Genomic DNA, 21,638 nt, shown 5'->3' with positions numbered 1-21,638 from the left:
ACAGCAGGATTTCCTAGGCAATGGCTCTGTTCAGACATCATGACAACCACAGTTTACTCTATAGCTGAGAACTTGAACAGTGGCTTGAATAGTGGCTTGAACTTCCAAACTTTCAGCTGGCACATCATGGATCCAGAGCTGCTTGCCTGCTCTCATTTTCCACCTGCTCAGCACTTAAGTCCCTAGAAGCAGCATCTCCAATTATGGCCAGTCCATTTAGACATTATGCCAAGCCACAGTTAGCACAAATCATGGCTTTTAAACCCAACTCATGCCATGGTTTCTGATTCCAGTTTGATCACAATTTCTCGTTTGACAATTCAGACTTTACACAGAACTAAAATACAGACAAGCTTCTTTAATCATGGTTTGGTATGATATCTGAAATATGTTTCAATTTCCCCTTTCTGATCAAGACCCACTCACTCTTCTTTAGTACCTAGGATGGAAGCCCATCTCACAACCATCAATAATTTAGTCATTTTCTGTCTGATCAGTGTCCCATACATCTAGGTTTCAACCAGTAAACAGTGCAGCAGAAAAGGTACTGATCTGCAATGTGTATCCACCAGCCACACCAAGGAGGGAGGTCATACAATCTCATTAAGGAAACTTAATCCTAAACACAAACTATTGTTCACCTGGCCTCCTCTTCTTAGCATAAGAACACTCTGCAACTGCACCTTCAAAAAAACCTTAGTGACTATCTTTGCCAAGAAAGGAAACCAACACCGACAAACTTATGACAGCAGTGCGACGCTAGTATCTCTAGCATGGGCACCTTGATGAGGAGAACTCTACCCTCTATGCTGTTGGGCCATCTTAAGCCTGTTATAACCATAAACTGGGATACATCAGGCATTTGTCTGCCAGGCTTATTTAGTTCAAGGTTAACTTCTTAATTCCACCTCACAAAGACTTCCCCTCCTTCCCCTTTATTTTTCATCTCAGGGTTTGGGGGGTCATGTAAACCAAAACATGGCCATCAGTCTGACATGAAGAAGTGGATGCCATAGGAAGTTATAATGAAGACAGGTGACCTATGATGAACCAGAATGCATGGCCGAAACACCCTGCAATTCCTCACTCATGTACTACCCTTGTATGCAATCCTTTTCCAGTATAAAAATCAATGCTCATTTCAAGAAAACAAATTCATGCAACCACTACCTCTCTTCTTTCAGCAGTGCTTTTATCCACTGTAAGGCCAGAAGAGAGACTTCACAAAAAAAAAAAAAAGACGAGAAACCCAGCACCATTCCAGGGCTGAAGGGATAGGACTACTCTCCAGGTGGAAAAAGAGCAATGTAGTGGTATCACCAAGATGTGGTAGGAGAAAAGAGAACATAGTAGGACACGCTTTACAAGCTCAGTCAGCCTGTGACTACATACAAGACACTGCAAGGGAAACCTGAACTGCCATACATTCTTTCTAGCTGTTCGTCTGTGCCATAGCATGGCTTCCTGTACAACACATCTGCTGGTAGCATCTACATTCTGATGCCAACCCACCCTGCTGCGTTGGCTTGCAATGCCAGCACTAGGCGACGGGTCATAACCTTGGGCTGATGCCCAGTGTTAGCATATGTTATCCTTCACACATCTCCTGGCAAAGCAGGTCTCACAATTTGGGCGACCATTAAAAAAAACAACATAGCAGAGCAGCCAAAGGAACTTACAAGTAATGGGTGGGGGTGGGGGACTCTGACTGTATTCTGTCACCGTTCAAGTCCAGAACTAACATGCCGATTTCCATATGCACTACTGCTAAGCAAGCCACATCTGAACAAAGGAAACTGAAAGTTAACAGCTTTTCGGTCATGACAGATTCCCAGAAGATAAATGTAAATAATGGGGGGGGGGGGGGAATGCCACTCCAATACAACCTCTGCTAGAAATTGGTTTCAATTGGCAAGAAGATGGTTCGGCCAAGAGGGCTTTTGGGGGGAAGGTGTACGTGCGCAAGCTTCACCTCAAGGATAAACTTGAGATAAAATTGTGAAAAAAATGCAAAATTTGTTGTGGTTATCTCTAACAGCAGCAGTAGCAATGTAGGCAAGCTATTTTTTTAAGCAAAGGGATTTAAGCAGTTGGCATGCCTATTCAGTACATGGACCCATTTAATTGCTTGTTACAACAGTCACTCAGTGCACAGAAATAACAAGGGGGCAAGATGTATAAGCACTCCTAGCAAACAATCACAAGCAAGAAATGGGAGAAACCAGGAGACACAGCCATCCCTCCCACTCCCCAAATGGTATCTGTCTATACACAGAAAAAGCAGGGCTTTTCTGCTCTGTATGATATGAAGTTGTGATATCGAGGTTATAAATATACATATACAAACAAAGGCATATAAAGTTGCCTACTTAGTCCTACTTTTTAAAAAACATCCTCCAAGGCTTTAACAGAGAGGGGGGGGGGACAACAAAGTATGGTGAAACAAAGAGCAAAAGCAGCAGACAAAGAGCGGAAGCCATGCACAGGATTCCCCTGGCTGAAGAAAAATCCTATATTTCAATTCACACTGGAATAAACTTTCTATCTCTTCCAAGAGCTTTACAGCTTGTACCATCCCTAGCATATGTTAACAGCTGAGTTTTCCGCCGCTAAGGTTTAAACAGCTTTACGCTCAGTATTACCTGGAATGTTAAACTGATAATAGTCTGGATCCTCCGATTCTTCCTTTACTGTTACCATTTCGAGTCCTGAAGAAGCAACAAGAGTTACTTGTTCGCAGCGGCAGCTTTTGGAATTCAGGTTTCTTTCACGTCAAATGGACTCTCAAACATTACGACATTCACTTGGTGCGCAGAAACAACGAGGCAGCAGCAAAAAGCAAGAACTAACACTTGTGCTTTCTCTCTTGCACTGTACCAAACTAACCCCAAACAGTAACCACCTTATGAAGAAGGGACTTTTAACTCCCTCAGTTTGTGCCTCTCTGCTCTCATTAGTAGGCATCCAACTGCACTGCCACATGGACAGCAGATAACCACCAGAGGCACAGACAAAGTGAAGATAAGGGGGGAAATAACAGTATTCTTTGTAGATTTTTACCATTGTAAACTTCAGTGTCTCAGTCTGTGAAAAGTTAGTCCAAAGAGTTTAATATAGAGGGTTTTTTAAAAAACTGATACAAGCAGGCACATAACAGAGGGCCTTTGGTGGACTGGACAGATCACTCCCTGCTACTTAAAACCAGAGCAAGCCCTTACAAAAAGGGAGTCAGAGAGTAGCCATTCATTTCTATAGTCTGTTAGAAGTGTTCCAGACTGGAAAGAGAAGCTCCTTTTTTCAGGCGTGCTACAACCATTTCTCAGATCCGCTAACTACACCTACACACACACACACACACACACACAAATAAAGGCTGATCAGATCATTCAAAAGAGATCAGTTCCTGTCTGGGAGGGATGAAGGAGAGAACAGAGAGATGTATGGAGAAAGGATGTTAAGCCCCGGTTTAATGCTCAAAAAGTACCCACACTACATTTTCAGGTAAAGGAATGTGTATATACATTACTGCCCTGCATGCTCATGAACATGGATTAAGAAAGCAAAAAAAGCAGTAATACACACCAGAATCTTCACTGGGTTCAGTTTTCACTTGGATGGGAGGACAACTAGAGGGAGAAGTATCAGAAATAGTGTTTAACATACATAGCGGGTGCTACAATAAGATCATATAGTCATATAAACTAGTCTTCTGCCAAACCACATTGTTCATCCACTTATCAAACTACCATCCACTCTAATAAGCATGAGCCATTCAAGGCCTCAGAAGGAAATCAAAATCAGTCCTAACAGCCAAGACCCTTTTAACTGAAAGTAAGAAGAATTGGTCCTTCTGAACGAAGACCAGGCGCCTTAGCACTAAGCTTCTGTTCCTTCCCAAGAGACTGGAAGCAACCCAAACGTATCAAAGGCTGTGTGCATCAAACCCACATGTATCAAAGTGTACATACTGGTGTCAAAGCTCACCCAAACAGTAAAATAAACTTGGAAAGAATCACAGCATAATGCTTTTCTTGGGATTCCTGGCCTACTAGGCACACTGCACTGTTTTCAAGCTGTTGTTGCTGCCAATGGCAGCTGAGATTCTTGATCGCCATTAAAGAGCTCCTTAGCCATGCAGAATAGATAGATGGTGTATATTACCCGTCTCATTATTAATGAGGGAAACCCTATCTTTAGTCATTCATATTTTGTACTAATGACAGACAAGGATCACTGGTACTAACGTGTTTTTAAAAAAACACAAATAAGCATGAAAATTATAGTACCTTCCACCTGGGGATGTTATTGTGTGGGAGGCGTCTCCCATGCGAGGTCCTGAAAGGGAGAGGACAGAATCTAGCTTCCACAATGTAACAAGGCATATTGAATATATACTACTTACACAAGTTATTCTGTCAACGAAGCAGTGTTTGCATTTTACCCCCTAGTTATGTTGCTTCAAGAGAATCCTGACAACCATAATTGGGATCTCACGTACCACTGATGGAATTTGGCTGTCAAGAAATAGCACCTGCAGCACAGTTTTCTTTCACTGGCTGTGCACATACTTGCAAAAGAACACACACATGAGTAGTAGAACAAACACATGCTTCTTGGATCTGTAGGCAAGTTAGCCACCCTACACAAAAACATATTCTGCCCTAGAGGAGTTGTCAGCAATGTGTAACGCTAGTTGCCCATAGCTGGTCAGGAAGCAGGTCTCAAGGACATCAAGCAAAGATTCAACCTCTGCTCCAACACCTAGGCTCTGCTGATAGAAGTGAAGTCAAACCACAGCAGCCATGGAAGCATCTTAACAAGCCACAGAGGGTCAGATGATACCTACACCCCAATACCATAAAAGCTTCCACTTGCTTGAGTAACTAAGAGATTCACCTCTGCCTCATCTCCAGCTTGAAAGTAGCCAGGCCTAACACCCAACTGGATGGTTCTCCCCATCATGCTTCCTATGCACTGCTGCAGTTATTGATGCTGCCTGGATAGTTTATGCAATCTCAAAAGACACTAATTCCACTTGTGAACCACCTACTATCTGTAAGTTCTGGTACCGCCAGCCTGCTCTAGATGGGACTGCACTCTCGCCTCAAGGAGCAGGTCTGTACCTTGGGAATGCTATGGGATTCCTGTATATAGAGCCCAAGGTCTCATCTGTGATAAATAGCATCTTTTACCAGCTGTAGTTGGTGTACGACCTGTGGCTTTTCCTTTTAAAAAAAAGTTCCAGCCAGAGTTATCCATGTTCTGATTACTGAAACACACTTTTACAAAAGGGGATGCATGTTCAGAAATTTCACCAGGTTCAAACGTGGCAACAAGACTGCCACCTGGCTTAAGTCATATGAGAACACATCTTGCTGGTTTTAAAAGAACACCACTGGCTGCCAATTTGTTGCCAGCCACAAGTCAACTCTCACCGTCAAAGCCCTGAATGGTCGGGAACGAGACCCGATGAACCTGCTCACTAGCCAGTCTTCAACAGAGCCTCATGTGTGTGCCCCCACTTTCAGAGGGATGGAAGTAGCGTCCAGCAACGAGGCCTTTCCTTAGCAGTCCCTCAACAGAAGAATGGCACAGTGCCATGGCAGTTAGCCTGGCTTTATTATGCTTTAGGATGCCATGTCAAATGTGGTCAGTCGCCCAAGCATTTAGTTAAATGTTGTTTCCCCTCAAATTCTCTGCTTTTGTTCCTAATATACGTATTATACATAATGTGTTAGTAAAACGAGATTTTATCAGGACACACAGAACAATGGGTTTAATACAGGTTAGATTTTCTAGAATATGTTAAGAGTGACTGATGTTTAAGACTGACAGTAAATTGGTTTTCTATCTTTTGATTTTCATTGGATTACTGCATGCATTAATTTGATTGTAAGCCGCCTCAAGTGTTTTGTACAGACAGGCGGGGTATAAATCTTTTAAATAAATAACCAGTTCCCCTCCCCCCAAACTGGAAATAACAGGAAATTTCACCAACATGGCTCAGCTCAGGAAATCCTCTCTCTCACAGTAAGAGATTCCTCAGAATTCTGCAATATAGAGCTTTTCATACTACTGACTAGTTCGAATTTCAGCTTGGATCCAGTTAAAATGTCCTTTTTAGCTATGAGAAAGGCTTTTCAGAATCAATCCATAACATACACTTGCCTGTTCAATTTTCAATGTTCCTGCAAGCATAAGCTTTGCAATTACTGAGAAAGATTCAATTGCAGTCCTATGATTAATCAGAGAATGGTTTTCTTCTTTGAAAATACAAAGGTCACAAAAGGTTCACTTTCTAGTCTTATAAAAAATAAAAGAAAGCACATCTTGCAAAAATTCTTCAATGTGAATAAAGTACCATCACATGTGCATCAACAGTTCCAGTATTTAAACAGAGTTGTACTGTAAACCCTGTTACGTTTTTTTGTGGTGTAACATACCACTTTGCAAGAAAAGGCAGCAAAATCTGTTAATGCCAGATAAATATCTACTTTAAAATAGTCAAAATAAATGATCTCACTGGTCAGTAATACTTGTGAGTGTGCAAGAAAAATTAACACTGGCCCTACAAAACAGTGAATGGGTGATGAAAAGCCTGAACATTTATGCTGAGGGGTTAATCTGCAACTTCACCTCTTTAAAAATAATGGTGCATTAAGAAGCAAGTACAAGTACAGTTCAATAAAAATAGTCTTGTTTTCATTACAGTGCAGACAAATATTTACTTACCAAGCTGCTTCTTTGGCTCAAGGAAAGGCCTATGTTTAAAGCAAAGAATTCTATTACTTGGAAATACAGCAACTCAAAAGGTAATACTACTACTCAGCACATACAGAATTTGTGAGAGTTCAATGAATTCCATATACATTCCATAAATCATCACAACAGTCTTGTAAGCTATGGCTGTTGTATCACCATTTTGCAGAAGCATGGCAGAGTGCCAGCGAGTTTGTGGCACTGCTGAGGTCTGAACCACAGGTACTCTTGGTCGCTACAGCACGCCACGCATACCCCAACTTTTTTCAAATGACAATTACAGAAAGCTTAAAACAGAGACATCTAGAGGCAGTTCTATTTAAGTGAACACACTGAGCAGAGGCATCACCTTTTGATGATAAATGAGATCCCGGATTTGTTTTCCAGAATCCATTTCAGTGTGGTGGCATCGTAGCTGCCCGGATGCTTGAAGGCAAGTCCTTCTGGGAGGCCATGCACCATCAAAGCGGAGGGGTCCCTCTGAATCTTATCGTACGGTACAGGAACTACTGTTGATTTTCCTAAAGCTTTTCCTGAAACAGGAGGAAAGTGAGAATAAAAGCCGTATCAATAAGGTATTAGATTCAGCCAAGCTCAAATGCTTTTGTCTTTGTGTTAATTTTTTATCCTGCTGCTCAGCTAAGAATTGGTTTCCAAAGCAGCTCAGAGGAATAAAAATCACAAAAATTATAATTGAGTACAGTAAAAGATTTGTTATCTGGCACCTGACTATCCAGAATGCTCAGTTAACCAGCACTGCTCTAATTGTGAGCTCCTCTCTCAGCCATCACACCTCTGTGTCTTCAGGCACACACAAGCATACTCCGCTTTCACTTCTGCAGCTGGCCAGCTCGATGCCCCTGGCCACTGCTAGGCTTCTGACAGTTGGCAGTGCCAGCTGACATCCTCCTCAGGTGACTCCTTCATTCTTGAGCAGCCAGCTCTGCCAGAAAGCTCACAAGCCTCTTACAAAGGACAGCTCTGAGGCTCAGAGGAAAGGAGAAGGGTCTAACCAGGCACAAAGCCTGTTGCTATTTATTTTATTAATTTATTTAAAGCCCACCTTTCTCACCAAGATTAAATGTGGATTACATGGAGTTGCTATGGTGTTCTCAATGGGGTGGGGTCTGGTCACTGCAGATTCTTCTGAGTCAGGGGCAGGACAAAGCAATAAGACTGGACATCCAACTCATTTCATTAACCAGCAACTCCCATTCCCTAAGTACGCTAGTTAACAAAGCTTTACAATGTACAATGTGCTGGTGGGAGGTGCCACCGCTGAGCTGGATTTAGGCACCATGGAGGGGTTCATGGTTGCATCCTGACTTTCTTTCCATAGCCACATTGAGGGATGTTGGAAGCTACAGAGAGGAAAGAAGTCCTCAGCTGGAACTGGACCAAGCCTGGCTAGCTTCTGCCCTTCCTCTGTTGATCCCATGGACCGTAGCTGAAAGCTCTAAGCAAAGGGGGCAGTCACTGTCTTTCTCAAAAAGATGCCATTTAGGTCAGCTAGGAAACCTAGGATTAGAGGTACTGTGATGTTATTGTAAACTGCCATGTCACACGAGACATTTTTCTCTCTCTTCATCAAATGGAGGATAATCAATAAACCACCTTCATTCCTCTAAATATCTAAAAGAAAATTATGTACCATAACAAATGCAGAAGTAGTCCTCCACAGATTTCCTGAGGGCTTCCATTTCCACAATATCTACCGTCATCCTGTTATCAAGTGAGGTCGATTTCATTTTTTGCAGCTCTGCAGCCTTTGCTTCTTCGTTAACACCTACAGAGCAGAACATAGAATCTAACGTCAAAGCCAAGCTCTTCCCATTCATGTAAGTCCCCCCTACTTATTTATTACGTCATTTCTATGCCACTTTTCTTCCAAAAAGGATGCAAAGCAGCTTACAGACATTTCCAAACTAATCGATTTAAACAATATAATTTGAACAGCCAAGACAAAACACTGAGAACAGAATCATTCTGAGCAGGCCCTCATTTGCTGGGTTGAAATACTGTAGGCCTCAGGCTGCAAGCCATGGGCTAACAGCCAACGGCAGAAGCGCTCTGGCTCATGCCCAAGGACTCATGCCTCTGGCTTCGCCCAGGATTAATTACCTGCAGGCAAACAGTAAGTTGCCCTAGCCAGCCATTCCCAAACTCAGCCAGAGGATACAAGAAAATTCAAAGTACATTAACTGTCCTTCGTATTCTCTGAAGCCTTATTCAATTAGAAAGTACCGATAAAACTCCACTGGTTATTCAGTTGCCACTTGGCAATCGCACTGGGAAAACATGGAGTATCCATCCGGAGCTAAGAAACAAGATGTGTAAGATTCCCAAAATGAAAGAACAGCTAGTATGAGTTATGTGTGTAGATGCAAGCGCACACATTTAGCAAAGAAATACAGTATACTGAGTTTAATTTTAGGGTTATCTGCTAGAATGGGTACACTCATGACAAAAGGAGACCCATTGTGACATGGTGGTTAAAGTGTCCGACCGGTGTTCAAATCCTTACTCTGAGTTGGATCCAACAAGTTTTTCTGCTGGTATCAAATGGAGGAGCTGCTAAAAAGGTTGTGGAGTTTGACCACCAAAAAGGTTACGGAGTGGGACGTGAAAGGACAAAAGCCACGTGGAATAGGGACTGTAGTGAGGAGAGGAATTAGATAAGATTGAGTAGAAAAGCTGCCTCAGTCCAACCCAATGTCATGAGGCTCACTGGGTGACCTTGAGCCAGTCACAGTCTCAGCTGAAACTACCTCATAAGATTGTTGAGAGGATAAAATGAAGAAGAAGAGAATGGTGTACTCTGCCCTGAGACCTGTGGAGGCAGAGTGGGACAAAAGTGCACCAAATAAGGAAAGAATAAAAAGATAACTCTGCTGGAAGCTCACTGCTGTCCTTTGAAAGTGGCCTTGGGAAAAGATACAGTAATTTGATTGCGTTCATTTGCAAAAGCAGTTGCAAACTAGAAAGCACTAGAACTGTATTAACCCAGAAATGCCCAACTTCATTACAGAAAGTGTCTCCCAGTTTTAAGCCAAGAGGCTTAGCTGCAATGACTGCCTTACTTCCAAACTCAGACAAACAGGAATAAAGGAAGCAGCAGACAGATAAGGCTAACTATATGCTCTTCTCAAATGCAACCACTAGTATTTTTCAATGCAACCATCCATCTCCTTGTATAGAGTATGACTGCCCTGTGGCCATGGCTTGTTGAGTGGAGTCACCTGCCACCATGCTTGAAGGCACTAAGGGAGCATCCAAAATTAGAAACTCGGTAAAAAGCAGGAAGCGCTCCCTCCCCTGTTGACTTTCAAAACCACCTTAGTGAAGAAGTGCCAGAGCGAGGAGAGCGAAAACTGGATGATGTGGTCATCTTCTCTCCTGAACCAAAACAGGGACACGTACAAATTAAGAAAGAGAGGGGAGGTGGCCAGGGGTGGGGTTCCTGCACACTCTGCAAGTGCCCACACCTCCCACTTCAGGGACTCTGATATTAGCCTGATTTACTCATGCGTTCAGCAGAAAGGAGGTAACATTTCCTTGCCCCTTATGCTGCCAACTGAAAAAGGGGGCACCAAATCCGATCTCCCAGAGCTCTTTTCAAAACTCATCTATATGTTTATAGTACACCCAGGTACAAAAGGAACATCATGTCACAACACACGTCAGGTGCAGGGGAACAATGAACAGCAAGGGATATATCTGTGAAAAATATTTGTTCAGACTTACAGTACTTCACAAAATCCTTCTGAAAATCTTTCCTTGTATTGACAAAAGCTCTTCCTCTCTCAGTTCCTACCACAAACACATCTGTTTCATACACGGCAATACAGGCAACTTCTGCCTTAGACTTGGCAAGTTCTTTACACTGCAATGAAGAAAAAAACCCAGCTTAGGTAGAGAGAGAAATACAGTTGGCACAATTATCTGTGGGGAAAAACATGGCAAGTTATGCTGATATCCCACTCATGCACGAATTTTAACTCCAGCAACAGACTGCAAGGGAATCCAATAGAGCAGTGGTGTTCACTTGGCAACTAGTGGAGAGCCACATTTACAATTACCATCAACCAAAAGAGAGACATTACTACTGCGTGCCTGGTACACCACCCTGCAGTCACATATACAATCATATAGATACAGCTATTCATATTAAATGTAAAATCATCTTTTAAATTAGCAGACTAACTCTGATCATGTGGTGCTGTCTCTCCTCACGGCTGAATCTTAGCCAGCTCCTGTACATCTGAAGTAGAGGGCTTCCCTCTCAGTCTTCTGCTCCCTCCTCAACATGAGGCACAAGTGAGAGAGTGAGACCGCCAGGGAGGACAGCAAGCTGGCTCTGGAGCAAGGGGAATAAAATCACCTCTGACACTGTGGCCAGCTTGCTCTTTTTTGTGCCATAGTGGTTGCTCTATTCTCTTTTCTGTGGCCAGCTTGCGTTCTCTCGACAGTTGTCCAGGTGCAGGGCTGAAAGCATGGAGGCTGCAGAGCGGAGAGTTGTTAGAGAGGATGGGACTTCCCATCCCTGCCTGAAGGCTCACAGATCAGGGAGGCTTGCCATTAGACTCCCTCCAGGTCTTCCAACATTTCAGATAGGAAGCACCTACCAGCCACAAATTCCTACTGACCTACTTTCCTGGAACAGTGACCCTCTCTCAAAGGTGCCTTTGCCAGCTACCCAAGGTAATTTTAAAGATGCCAGAAACTGAATAAAGAAATTTACAAAAAAGGAAGGGCAAAAGCAAGCGTGTCTGACCCAAGCTCAAACTCTTCTCCCTGCAATGCTACTTTTCTATAGGTGCAGATTAATTTTTCCTTGGAAAAGAATGTGTGTAAGACAGGACAGGTTTTCTTAGGATTGGAGCATTTCAGAAGACAGGTGGAAGACAAGGCTCTCCCTCAACAACATCTTCCTGAAAGTTAGCCCATTAGGAAGCAAGTGTATAGCTCAACCATCTAATCGCGCAGGTGTTTTGGCATTCAACTTGTTTTTGTCTTCTGAAGCAGCATCAAACCAGAAAGACGGGCCGATGAGATTTCACGAAGATCGGCATTTTCATGTTTCTCTCTATGCTCTAAGCTCTAAAAATTTGGCATTAAAAGGAGAAACAAGTTTCTCTGGATATTAAAAGCTGTACTAAAAGCCAAAATCTGTGCTTTTGTGGCACATGGTCACAGAAGTGCAGAAGATACATAGCCATGCTTTACTATTAGGACGAAAACATCTTATAAACCTCCAATACTGTGCCTACCACTGTATACAAATCTCATTCTCAGTTCCTGTTACATTTGTTGATTTGTACATGCTGTCAACAGGCTGTACTAATGTCTCTCTTGGTGTTAAGAAAGAAGGGCTCTAGAAGTAACAAAGCCTCTCCCACACAACAGGAACAGGTAGAACCTGGGGAGCATTGAACAGCTGAGGTTTCTGAGAAGAACTTAACCCTCATATATGCAGGGATGCATACTGAAGAGGGGCTATTTGGAAGGTGAGGGATGGAAAAGAGCCTCTTCCAACCTGATCCCAGACTTATATGTCACTGCTGGGCTAAAGGCACTATGACAGCACACTGATAAAGGCATGCATATGAGAAGCACCCAATAATTACTCAGCAGTGCAGTGTAAGTAAGTGATAAGCACTCAAAATGGGAAAGGAAGGAATATTGGGACGCCCCAGTTACATCTTCTGCTGTTTGTGAGTTAATGGATGCAAAAGAAAAGCAACTGAGTGAACAGGTGCGCATTCAGGCGCCCAGAGATGCTGTAAGAAACAGAAAGCACGATATAGCAGCCATGCAAATCATCTAGTGTGGTGGTGTGATTATAGAGTCGGAATAGAACCTGGGAGAGTCAGGTCTGAATCCTCCACTCTGTCACAGAAGATTGCTGTGTGACCTTGGGCCAGTCATGCACTCTCAGCCTAACCTGCCACACAGGGTTGTTGCGAGGATAAAATGGAGATGACGACAACGATGAAAGCCAGTCTGGGACCCCCACAGGGGATAAAGGCAAGGTATAAATGAAATAAATGAGTGAAGTCTCACCATTGACTCAAGGGCTGACATGAGGAATGTTACAACCATTCGGCTTTCAGAGGAGTCCTCGTCGTGGCTGGATGCTGCTGCCATAGCTGCCTGAGCCATTTTTGCTGCGAATGAATAATATAAAGATGGGCATGAATCAAAATGAGGGGCATCCACAGATGAAATACATTCCCTTTTGTGCAGTACGAAACACAATCAATAACCTGACTAAGTCAGGTCAGAAGACCAGTTTATTACTAACAGCATTTGTGGAGGCTTTCAGAAGCAAGGCATTTTACTGCTGCAGATCTAAGGCCATCAAGCAGGTGGCTGCCAGAGGAGGTGTAAGCATCTCTCTCTTCTGACCCTCTTTTCGAGTGCCTGTACAAGTCCTAACTAGGTAAAAGGACATGAGCTAATCCCATCAATCAGCTCTATACTCTGCCATTTATGCTGAGGAACTACAAAGCAAAACTTTTGTTAGGCTCTGCCCCTGCCCTGCCCCTTGACACTGTTCATTACATTAGCCAGCTTGGCTCAGTTCAGCAAATTTTAAGAGAGTGCACAACCCAAGTCAACAACTACGTTTTGTAAAGGGGCACTCTGAGAAGGCACTGAAGATCTGTTAGCAAGTCCCACTGTCACATTCCCCATGCTTCTTGTTCTTCAATGTTGGCATGGTTATTTACTTAAGCTTTTAACAGATAAGCACCATTCAAGGCAGGGGAGATTAAGTCAGTAACATTTCTTATTTTAATTCTTAACATTGTTTTACTGGTATGAATCACACTGCTCTGGCCTGTACGTATTGCTGTAGTTCAGTTTAGGTTAATAGTCAAATGACAGGCAGCATTATCAAAAAGAGTGAGTTCAAAGCTCAACTAAGCAAACCTCTCACAGCACAGTGTGATGGCTCCTCTTTCTCCACATTAACAGAGCTATAGTGTTATTTGTCCTCTTTGCTTTCTCTCCTACTCCATTCAAAACTAGGGAGTGTCTCTCCCTCCGTTCCCTCCCTAAAAATTGCTTATCTCTTGCTTCAGGTTCACAAACACAGATGGACACATCTGTGTACAATACACAGCCTGTTAAATTTGGAAGCATGAACTTGCCCAAACCTCCAAAAGCAAGCAGCGAGAATATATTGCTTTCCTCAACTGTTTGTGCATTATCTCATGCAAAGTTAAAATTCGAACTGGTGTATTAATGGTAAGCACCTCCATGGTAGTACACTTCCTTTTACTCTATGATGCTTCACGGATATGTATATGAAAATGTGAAAAAGAACTGCGCTACAAGCTCCACATGGCAACAGCACCCCATCAAAAATTATTTCCAGGCCTGTAGGGAAAAGCCTGAAAGTTCAATTGCCAGAAGGAAAGCAAGATGGCGAAGTTATATGAACATATGCATCTTCCGCATAATTCACAGGCTTTAGGGGACTAACAGCAGACATCATAAAAACATACATATCAAGCTCCATATGAAACTCAAAAGCTAGCCTTTGTAGCACTTGCAAAACTGTTAGGACCAGGGAGTCAAGTATTCAACGGGCTCCGTATGGATGGGAAAAGCCTGCCACAGACCCCCTTCATAGACCCAACCTCACCTCCCAGGAGGATGGGCCCCTCCCTCTGGATTGCACAGAGAATTTGCAAGAAGAGAAACTCAGGCTGTTTCTTTTCATGCTACTGTATTCGAAGTGCATTTGTTTTTCAGGACCTGGCAAAGTTTTTTGGATATTCAATGTCAGCAGCCCCACTAAAAATCAGACACGTGTTGCCCTGCCTCCTCCAGCAAATGCAATCGTGGCCATCTAGTGAAGAATATGCCTTGTGGGTCATTTTCTGCAGCTCACTTTCTACTTACTCTCTTAAAAGGTTTAGGCTGCAAAGCTTATTTTCCACCTGTTCCTTTACGCACATGGTTGCATTTCATTCTGAGCATTTTCTCCCTTTTCCACACTCAATTCTTACTAACTTATTTACTGCTACAGTACACCATTCCCACAGCAGAGAAAAGATTCACAACCCCGTTTCTCTCTTTCCAGGATCCTAGTAGGCTTCACAACCCATGCTTGGGAAACCCTTACTCACCACTACGTACAAGCCAATTACCAATATGACCTGAAACTAGCTGCACTTTCTCCAACAGACACTGTTGTTCCATGCCCCCACCCCAGTTTGAGAACTATTCCTGTATCTTATACTTTATTTTCAACAGCCAATGAAAGTTCAGTTTGTATTGTCATACCTATTCTCTGCATTACAAGAATTCTGCACAGCTAAAATGGAACCTGAAACAGAAAAATGCATAACTGAAAAGTGTTCATATTGTCTGAGCAAGATGAGCTTGAGGCACTGTTCCTATAAACCTTTTTGGACAATGAAAAATAAAGTCAACCACATTTCAACGTGAAGTGCTATATTCATTATTTCCACACAAAGAACAGATATACAACATGTAATCTCTACACAATGGGAAGGGAGAGTGAGAGAAAGTGCATCTTACTCAGAAGACAACATTGTTGTTGATTGGAGATACATATATAACCTCTTTAAAGTTTTGTTTCTTATTGCTCCTCTGTAGGATACCTCCTTTAAAAGCTTTCCTTTGTCAATTTCACTTATAGCCCAAAACTATGTTGTCCACTCAGAAATCATGCCAATGAAGCTTATTGACTGCTTAGATCCCAAAGTGTTGGGCCAAGGTAAATGGAGCAGTATATACTCCACATTTCAATTTGCAGGTCTGTGGTGGATCGAGAGTCTGCACAGACACCAAGGACATGTTTAAAAGCTGGGCCACTTATCAGACAGCTCAGGGATTGGGGCAGGAATTGGAAGAAACTTCACACATACTGTCTGATAGGTACCCGTGACATTAGCTCAACAATTATCCACAATGCACTTGGATAATGAACAGCTAAATTTGCAGGACAGTGAAATCGCACTTCCAAGCCACTCAAAATAATCTTGAGCATTGGTTTGTGCGTGTGCGTTGATCTCACTGCAACAGATGAGCAAGCAGGGCAGATTTCAGCTGGATGCCCTGCAACAACGGAGCAAGTAACACACTTAAGCCCTTGAAATCCAGCCACTTGCTTGGAGGCAAACCTAGCAATTAACGTACACCAACCCACTTCATTTTGCTGTGAAGGTTTTTCCCCAAGGAAGGATCTCTCTGCAGAATTCTTGTGTTCTGGATCTCTCCACAGCACTGGCTTCAAAAACACTGTAAGATGCAATGATGCCAAGGCTAGACTAGCATTACAAATCAGAGGATGCTCTCAAAAGGTAGGGTTTTCAGCGTTTATTTATCACCGGCTTTAAAAACACTGGGCTTGGATCAGGGAGCTCTGAACTGAAACCGCTCTTCAGGCAGAACCATGGGCATGGTTAGTGGCCACATGCAAGTTACTATTTTTTGTGGCAATTAATAATCTCCAACAAAAAAATACATAATTATTTCTTTCGATAAAATGAAATCAATTCAACACAAAGAGCTTAGATTTTGCTATAAAAAAACCTGAACCTTATTCCATCTAAGTAAAAATGATTGCATGGAAACAGCCTCAGCGACTGTACCCTCAAGCATCACTGAGTTATGATCTCTGATTCAATTATTTATCTGATATTTGGAAGGGATCAAATGAACCAAATTTACATTTTGTGACTTTGTATTTCATTTATTCTTCTTTTTAAAATTGTATAGCTTTTGTAGTCGGCATTCCTCTAGAAGACTCAACATTATCTCTCATGGATACCGCTAATGAGGAATTACAAGATGCAAATGGGATAGACAGATTTTCTCTGAAGCAAAAAGCACTAACCCCAGAAGATTTCACTCTAGAAAAAGAGCCGTCACTATTGCGGATGGACTCTGAACAAACCAAGACTCCAAAATTACAATACAAAACTTTATACTTCAAAAGAGCTCTGGCAAGATTTGGTGATTAGCACTACAAATATGAAGGTCCTGGGGGGGAAAGGGGTGGACCCAGTTTTTTCCCCAAGGACTTTTTAACAATTTTTCCAAGGGAATTTTGCAGAGCACTGAAAACAGCTAATTTGAATTATTTTCCCCTTTTGTAATGCATGAAATATTTTTAAGACAATGTTTTAGTAGCTCAAGAAGTCTGGAGATTTTTTTCACTGGAAAATTCTGCAAGGAGTTGGAAAAAACTTCTATAAAATATCTCTTTTTGAATGACTGAAATGGGTTTACATAGCAGAGGGTGCAGAACCCTTCATGGCCTTGGTCCCTCATATCTATGGGACCACCTCTCTCCCTATGTTCTGCCACAACAGCTTTGTTAACCTGAACAGGACCCTTCGTAGGTGACATCCTGCAAATGGACAAAATCATCAGCTGTCGTCTCTGCTGTGGCCCCAACCTATTGAATGGCCCACCTGAAGACTTCAGGCAACCTCCCACTCTCCACAAACTGTGCAAAACTGAGGACTTTCTTACATAGGAAATAGGCTGTACTATAAGGAAACGGTTCAAAGAAATGCTCTGATAAAGGATAGGGACTGTAGACTATACTACTGTGCACTATGTTATTCTAAGTATGATCCTACTGGATCGCGCCCATGTTGTTTAATATGTTATGTCAAATTGCTTATACTTTTTTCAACATTGTTTCAGCTCTGTATCAGGTATCTGCTTGTTTTCAGATTTCGGCAACCTATACTCTACTGTATTGTTTATTGAATGCCCCAGCTATTGATTATACTGAATTACACTGTGTAATTCGCCTTGAGTCTCAGTGAAACAAATTATAAATAATGTAAATAAATAAAACTGCAATGATCTCATTTACAATTTTTAAAATGTTGTTTGCAATTTTGCTGGTATAAAACTAAAGCACTTATACTTTTAAATACCGTAAATCTGCCAACTAATACAATTTTATATTGCTAGCTAAGTTATAAATGATTTTATGTTGTCAGAGCAGCAAAATCAGTTTAGGTTTGACAGAAAAGTAAATATTGTATGTATTTCCGATTCCCAAAAAATCTCCAGTTTTTTCCAGAGGCTGGGGGGAAACACATTTTTCCATATTTTTAGCACTTCTGGAAATTTTACATCTCTAGAACAGACAGGAGACCAAAAAGGTCTGATGAAAAACATCACAGGAATGAAGAGGGAAGAAGTTTTAAAAGCCCATCACCACAAAGGAATAAATGGAAGAAGCAAGAGGAATCACATTACAGGCCATTGTTTCCATCAGTGACTGGAAACAAGTGGTGGGATACAGACATTAAGCAAGCAAAGGGTGGAAAAGGACTAGGAGAATGAGGGGCTCTTCCTCACCCCAATTAAACCTAACAAACAACGGGAAAAAATCAGGGTTAAACTGGAAGAAAACAGTTATTTCCTGAAGCTGAGAGAAACAGATCTTTCCCACCCTATGCCAAGGAATCAGGGCAGGTAACTTCTTCATGCCTAGAGCTATAGATGAATAATATATTACAGTCCTAATTATTCATCTCAAATATGTAGGGAACACCATCAAGCTTTAAAGATACAAAACCTGCACAGGGCATGAAAAATCTATTTCACACAGCTGACTTGCCAGCATCAAAATTCTAGGCTCTTAGCAACCAAGTTGAGATTTAAGCATCACAGTGAGTTTCACAGCTGATAAGGGATTAGATCACAAGCTGAGTCTCAGTAACAAATCTAATGCTCTGTTCACTGCACCAAACTGACTATACCTGGGAAAAGGGAGAGGGGAGGAAAGAGCAGGTGAAAGGAAAGATCTCGATCTCTCCCTCTCTGGAGATGGCACTTTGGAGGATTTAGAAAACCAACAAGAAATAGCAAGGAATTTTGGACTACAAACTACCCATTCTGGAAAAAAAGCATTTTAGGAAAATGGGGGACTCCTCTTCAGCAATGAGAAGTTGTCGGGACAGAATTCAGGAACCTGCTTCAGTCACTGATGTAGGGATTAGCAACACCTACCATCACAAATATAAGGAAGTGTTTACTCAAAATATGCTCCCTTGCCTCAGCATAGGTTCTCTCATTACTGACCGGCTTCTATTAAAAGTGGGAAGGGGGGGGGGGACGGACAACGACATAAAGCTTAGCTACAAGACTTCCAGCATAATCAATATAGAAATAAACAGTATTTATACACTTCAGAAGCTCTGCTGTAAATGAAGTCCTTTGGCTGCTAAAAGACAGAGAGGAAAAACATACGGCCCCTCAGCAAGACACACGTTTTGAGAGGTAAAGATCACCCCCATTGACTTTCCAACAAGAGTGGTTGGAAAATCAAACGAAAGGGAGAGAGGAGGAGGAGCATGAAAGTATTGGGGGGGGGGGGGGAGAATACAACTTCCAAAATGGAAATTAAGGTGGGGAGGTAGAAAGTCACCTGGAAGTACACATGAACATGTAATCTATGTCTTCCCACCAACAAGGTGAATAGAAACTTTCAGGAAATACCATTGAACAGTAAGGGGTGCAGAGATTTTCCAAAACAAAACAATGAAATTACAAAAGATTAACCTTGATCCCTTTTATTGGCATGGGAGAAGAGTGGGGGGGGGGGAATCCTCCCTGTATGCCGAAGTGTGCAGCAGTGTTGATGGTGGTGAGAAAAGAATTAATTGTTTTAAACTCATATCATTTTGGAGAAGAGAAAAAAAGTGTATTTACATTCCTTATTACATCTGGGGGTGGGAAGAAGATAGGTAACAGACTAAGCTTCTGATTCAACTGCTCACTTGGGAATAAGTCCAGATGAACACAACGGGACTTACTTCTGAGTAAACATGCTTCTATTTATGTATTGACCATATTTAATGCACCACCTTTCTACCAATGCACTGAAGGTAGTTTACAACTGCAAATAATGGTTCACAATCTAAATAGAATCAGGAACTACCAGAGAAATTACTTATATACCCCATCTCTATAAAGGAGAGGAAGGGACAAAATAGAAGACGTTTGCCATCCAATCCCACTGCAGGAAGAAGAAAAGGGGAGGGAAGATTTACTGAAATTAGAAAAACAGAGCATGGCATTCATCAGATCAACAGATTGCATTAAAATTCCTTTAGAAATTTAAAAACCATACAAATTTTGAAATCGCAAACATAAAAGAACTGAGCCACAAAAAAGACAGTGGAAGATGGAGACCACAGGAGGAAGAAAAAGGATTTTATCTTCGCCCCTTTCAGAAACAGACTTTCATTTGAAGGCAATAACTGGGGGGGGGGGGGGTGACTTTAACTGGGGCACACTGATAGGTAGGGAGACAGATAATAAAAACTGTAACTGACCAGAATAGGACAATTTAGTAAAATCAACTAGACAGACACAAAACGCAAGGGGGGTCATCTAATCATCTTTCATCCCCATGGGCAGATGAAAAATAAACTTTGTAGTGGAAATAAAAAAGATCAAACCCCATCCAAATGAAAAAAATTGAATAAAGTAGTCCTCTCCTTCCTTTCCCAAATTAGGGGGTGAAGTATGTCAATGTGAAGAGGAAGGAAAATTAACAGCAATAATATTACCAATAATGATAGTAGTTAGAACAAAAATAAATAAGGAAAAGCGTTACACGGATGATCATTTCTTCCTCCCCACAGATGCACCATTTCCATTAATTTTGGGGGGAATTGGGGGGGGGGGGACTTCTTTATATGCTTTTCCTAAAAGGGAAGACAGGCGCTCTGCTTATATTAATAACCAGAACAACATGCCGTGCAGAGCTTCAACTCTAAATCAGCTTTTTAAAAGTCCTCAAATCAGGAAATTTGCAATAGGGGGAGCGGGGGTTAACCCCGAAATTAACATTTTTACAGAAATGTTTACATTCCTTTCTCTACATGAACCAACCAGTGGGGGTGAGAAAGAGGCTGAGGCTCCGTCTAGATTATGGGGATTATTAATTCATCCAAAGCCTCTGCTAAACCCCCCTCCCCTTTTTTTTCCAGGAATACCGACTGAAGAAGTCCTCTTAAACACACACCCCCGCGCGCCTCAACTGAGGAAAGGGCGCAAGAAAACAAATCAACCTGAATAATAATAATAAATAAAATAAAAAAATAGAAATAAAATGTAGCCGCTCTCCTGCTCTCCCCCCCCCCCCGTCATTTTTTCCTCAGAAAGGGCACAATGACCCTTTTCTCCCCCCCCCCCCAGAAATGGGTCTGGATCCCCCTCCCCCATTCCCCTCACGAGCTCCTCCCCCTCCCCCACTCACTCCTCGCTTCGGCGTCGCGCTTTCCGTGAGGGGGGAGGAGAGCCGTCCCTCCACTTCTACCGCCCACGAGGCAGCGCCGGCCCGGCCTCGGCTTGGCTCACAAACTCTTATCCGTCTTATTCTCCAAGGGTGACTTTCCCCCTCTCCCGTTTTTGGGCCTTCCCCCTCCCTCAAGTCTCGGGGCGGCGCGCGGGCCCTCCGCTCAACGGCTCACCCTGAACCCAGAACCGGAGAGGGAGGGGGGACCCGCTGAGCGAGACGAGAGCTTTCTCCTTTTTTGCCTCGGTGCGCATGCTCGGCTGCCGCTCGGGATGCCGGGCGATGGAGTTCCCTTCCCGAGGTTCCAGACGCTCTGGACAAGCGTCCGAAAGGGAGGCGAGAAACTACGACTCCCAGAAACCGCCGCGGTCGGGAGCAAGAGTAAAAAAAAGAGCTACGCTGGCCTCTTTCTTAGGGCCAGTCAATGAGGAGGGGGAAAGATGGCTGTGCGGGGGGGGGGGGCAGGGCAGGCTTGCAAAGGCCTCCGCAGCTCCGTGCACTCGCAGGGGACGAGCATGGAAAGGGGGCAATGCAAACCTAGGCCGATGTAAGCAGAAGATCTGCCTGT

At 42.7% G+C, this 21,638-nt stretch overlaps 1 protein-coding gene across 9 annotated transcripts in view; it reads right to left on the bottom strand.

The window, feature by feature from the left end:
• GTF2I (general transcription factor IIi) overlaps positions 1 to 21,294 on the bottom strand; it is a 73,272-nt gene extending 51,978 nt beyond the window's left edge. For 7 of the 9 annotated variants that reach the window (XM_055001146.1, XM_055001150.1, XM_055001149.1 and 4 more), the window contains exons 1-10: positions 21,032 to 21,294; positions 15,055 to 15,097; positions 12,823 to 12,926; positions 10,504 to 10,642; positions 8,411 to 8,545; positions 7,109 to 7,292; positions 6,733 to 6,761; positions 4,287 to 4,335; positions 3,583 to 3,626; positions 2,643 to 2,708 (exon numbers count right to left, since the gene is read on the bottom strand). In XM_055001146.1, coding sequence (XP_054857121.1) covers positions 2,643 to 2,708; positions 3,583 to 3,626; positions 4,287 to 4,335; positions 6,733 to 6,761; positions 7,109 to 7,292; positions 8,411 to 8,545; positions 10,504 to 10,642; positions 12,823 to 12,926; positions 15,055 to 15,067 — 763 coding nt within the window. In that variant the 5' untranslated portion in view covers positions 15,068 to 15,097; positions 21,032 to 21,294. The remainder of the gene's footprint in view (positions 1 to 2,642; positions 2,709 to 3,582; positions 3,627 to 4,286; positions 4,336 to 6,732; positions 6,762 to 7,108; positions 7,293 to 8,410; positions 8,546 to 10,503; positions 10,643 to 12,822; positions 12,927 to 15,054; positions 15,098 to 21,031) is intronic. The other 2 variants (XM_055001148.1, XM_055001155.1) reach the window with 2 other exon arrangements.
• Between the last annotated feature and the right edge of the window lie 344 nt (positions 21,295 to 21,638).

This window comes from Eublepharis macularius, chromosome 17, assembly GCF_028583425.1.
Source record: "Eublepharis macularius isolate TG4126 chromosome 17, MPM_Emac_v1.0, whole genome shotgun sequence".
Classification (NCBI taxonomy): domain Eukaryota; kingdom Metazoa; phylum Chordata; class Lepidosauria; order Squamata; family Eublepharidae; genus Eublepharis; species Eublepharis macularius.
The sequence above is the reverse complement of the archived record's forward strand: the minus strand, read 5'-3'. Positions and strand labels throughout refer to the sequence as shown.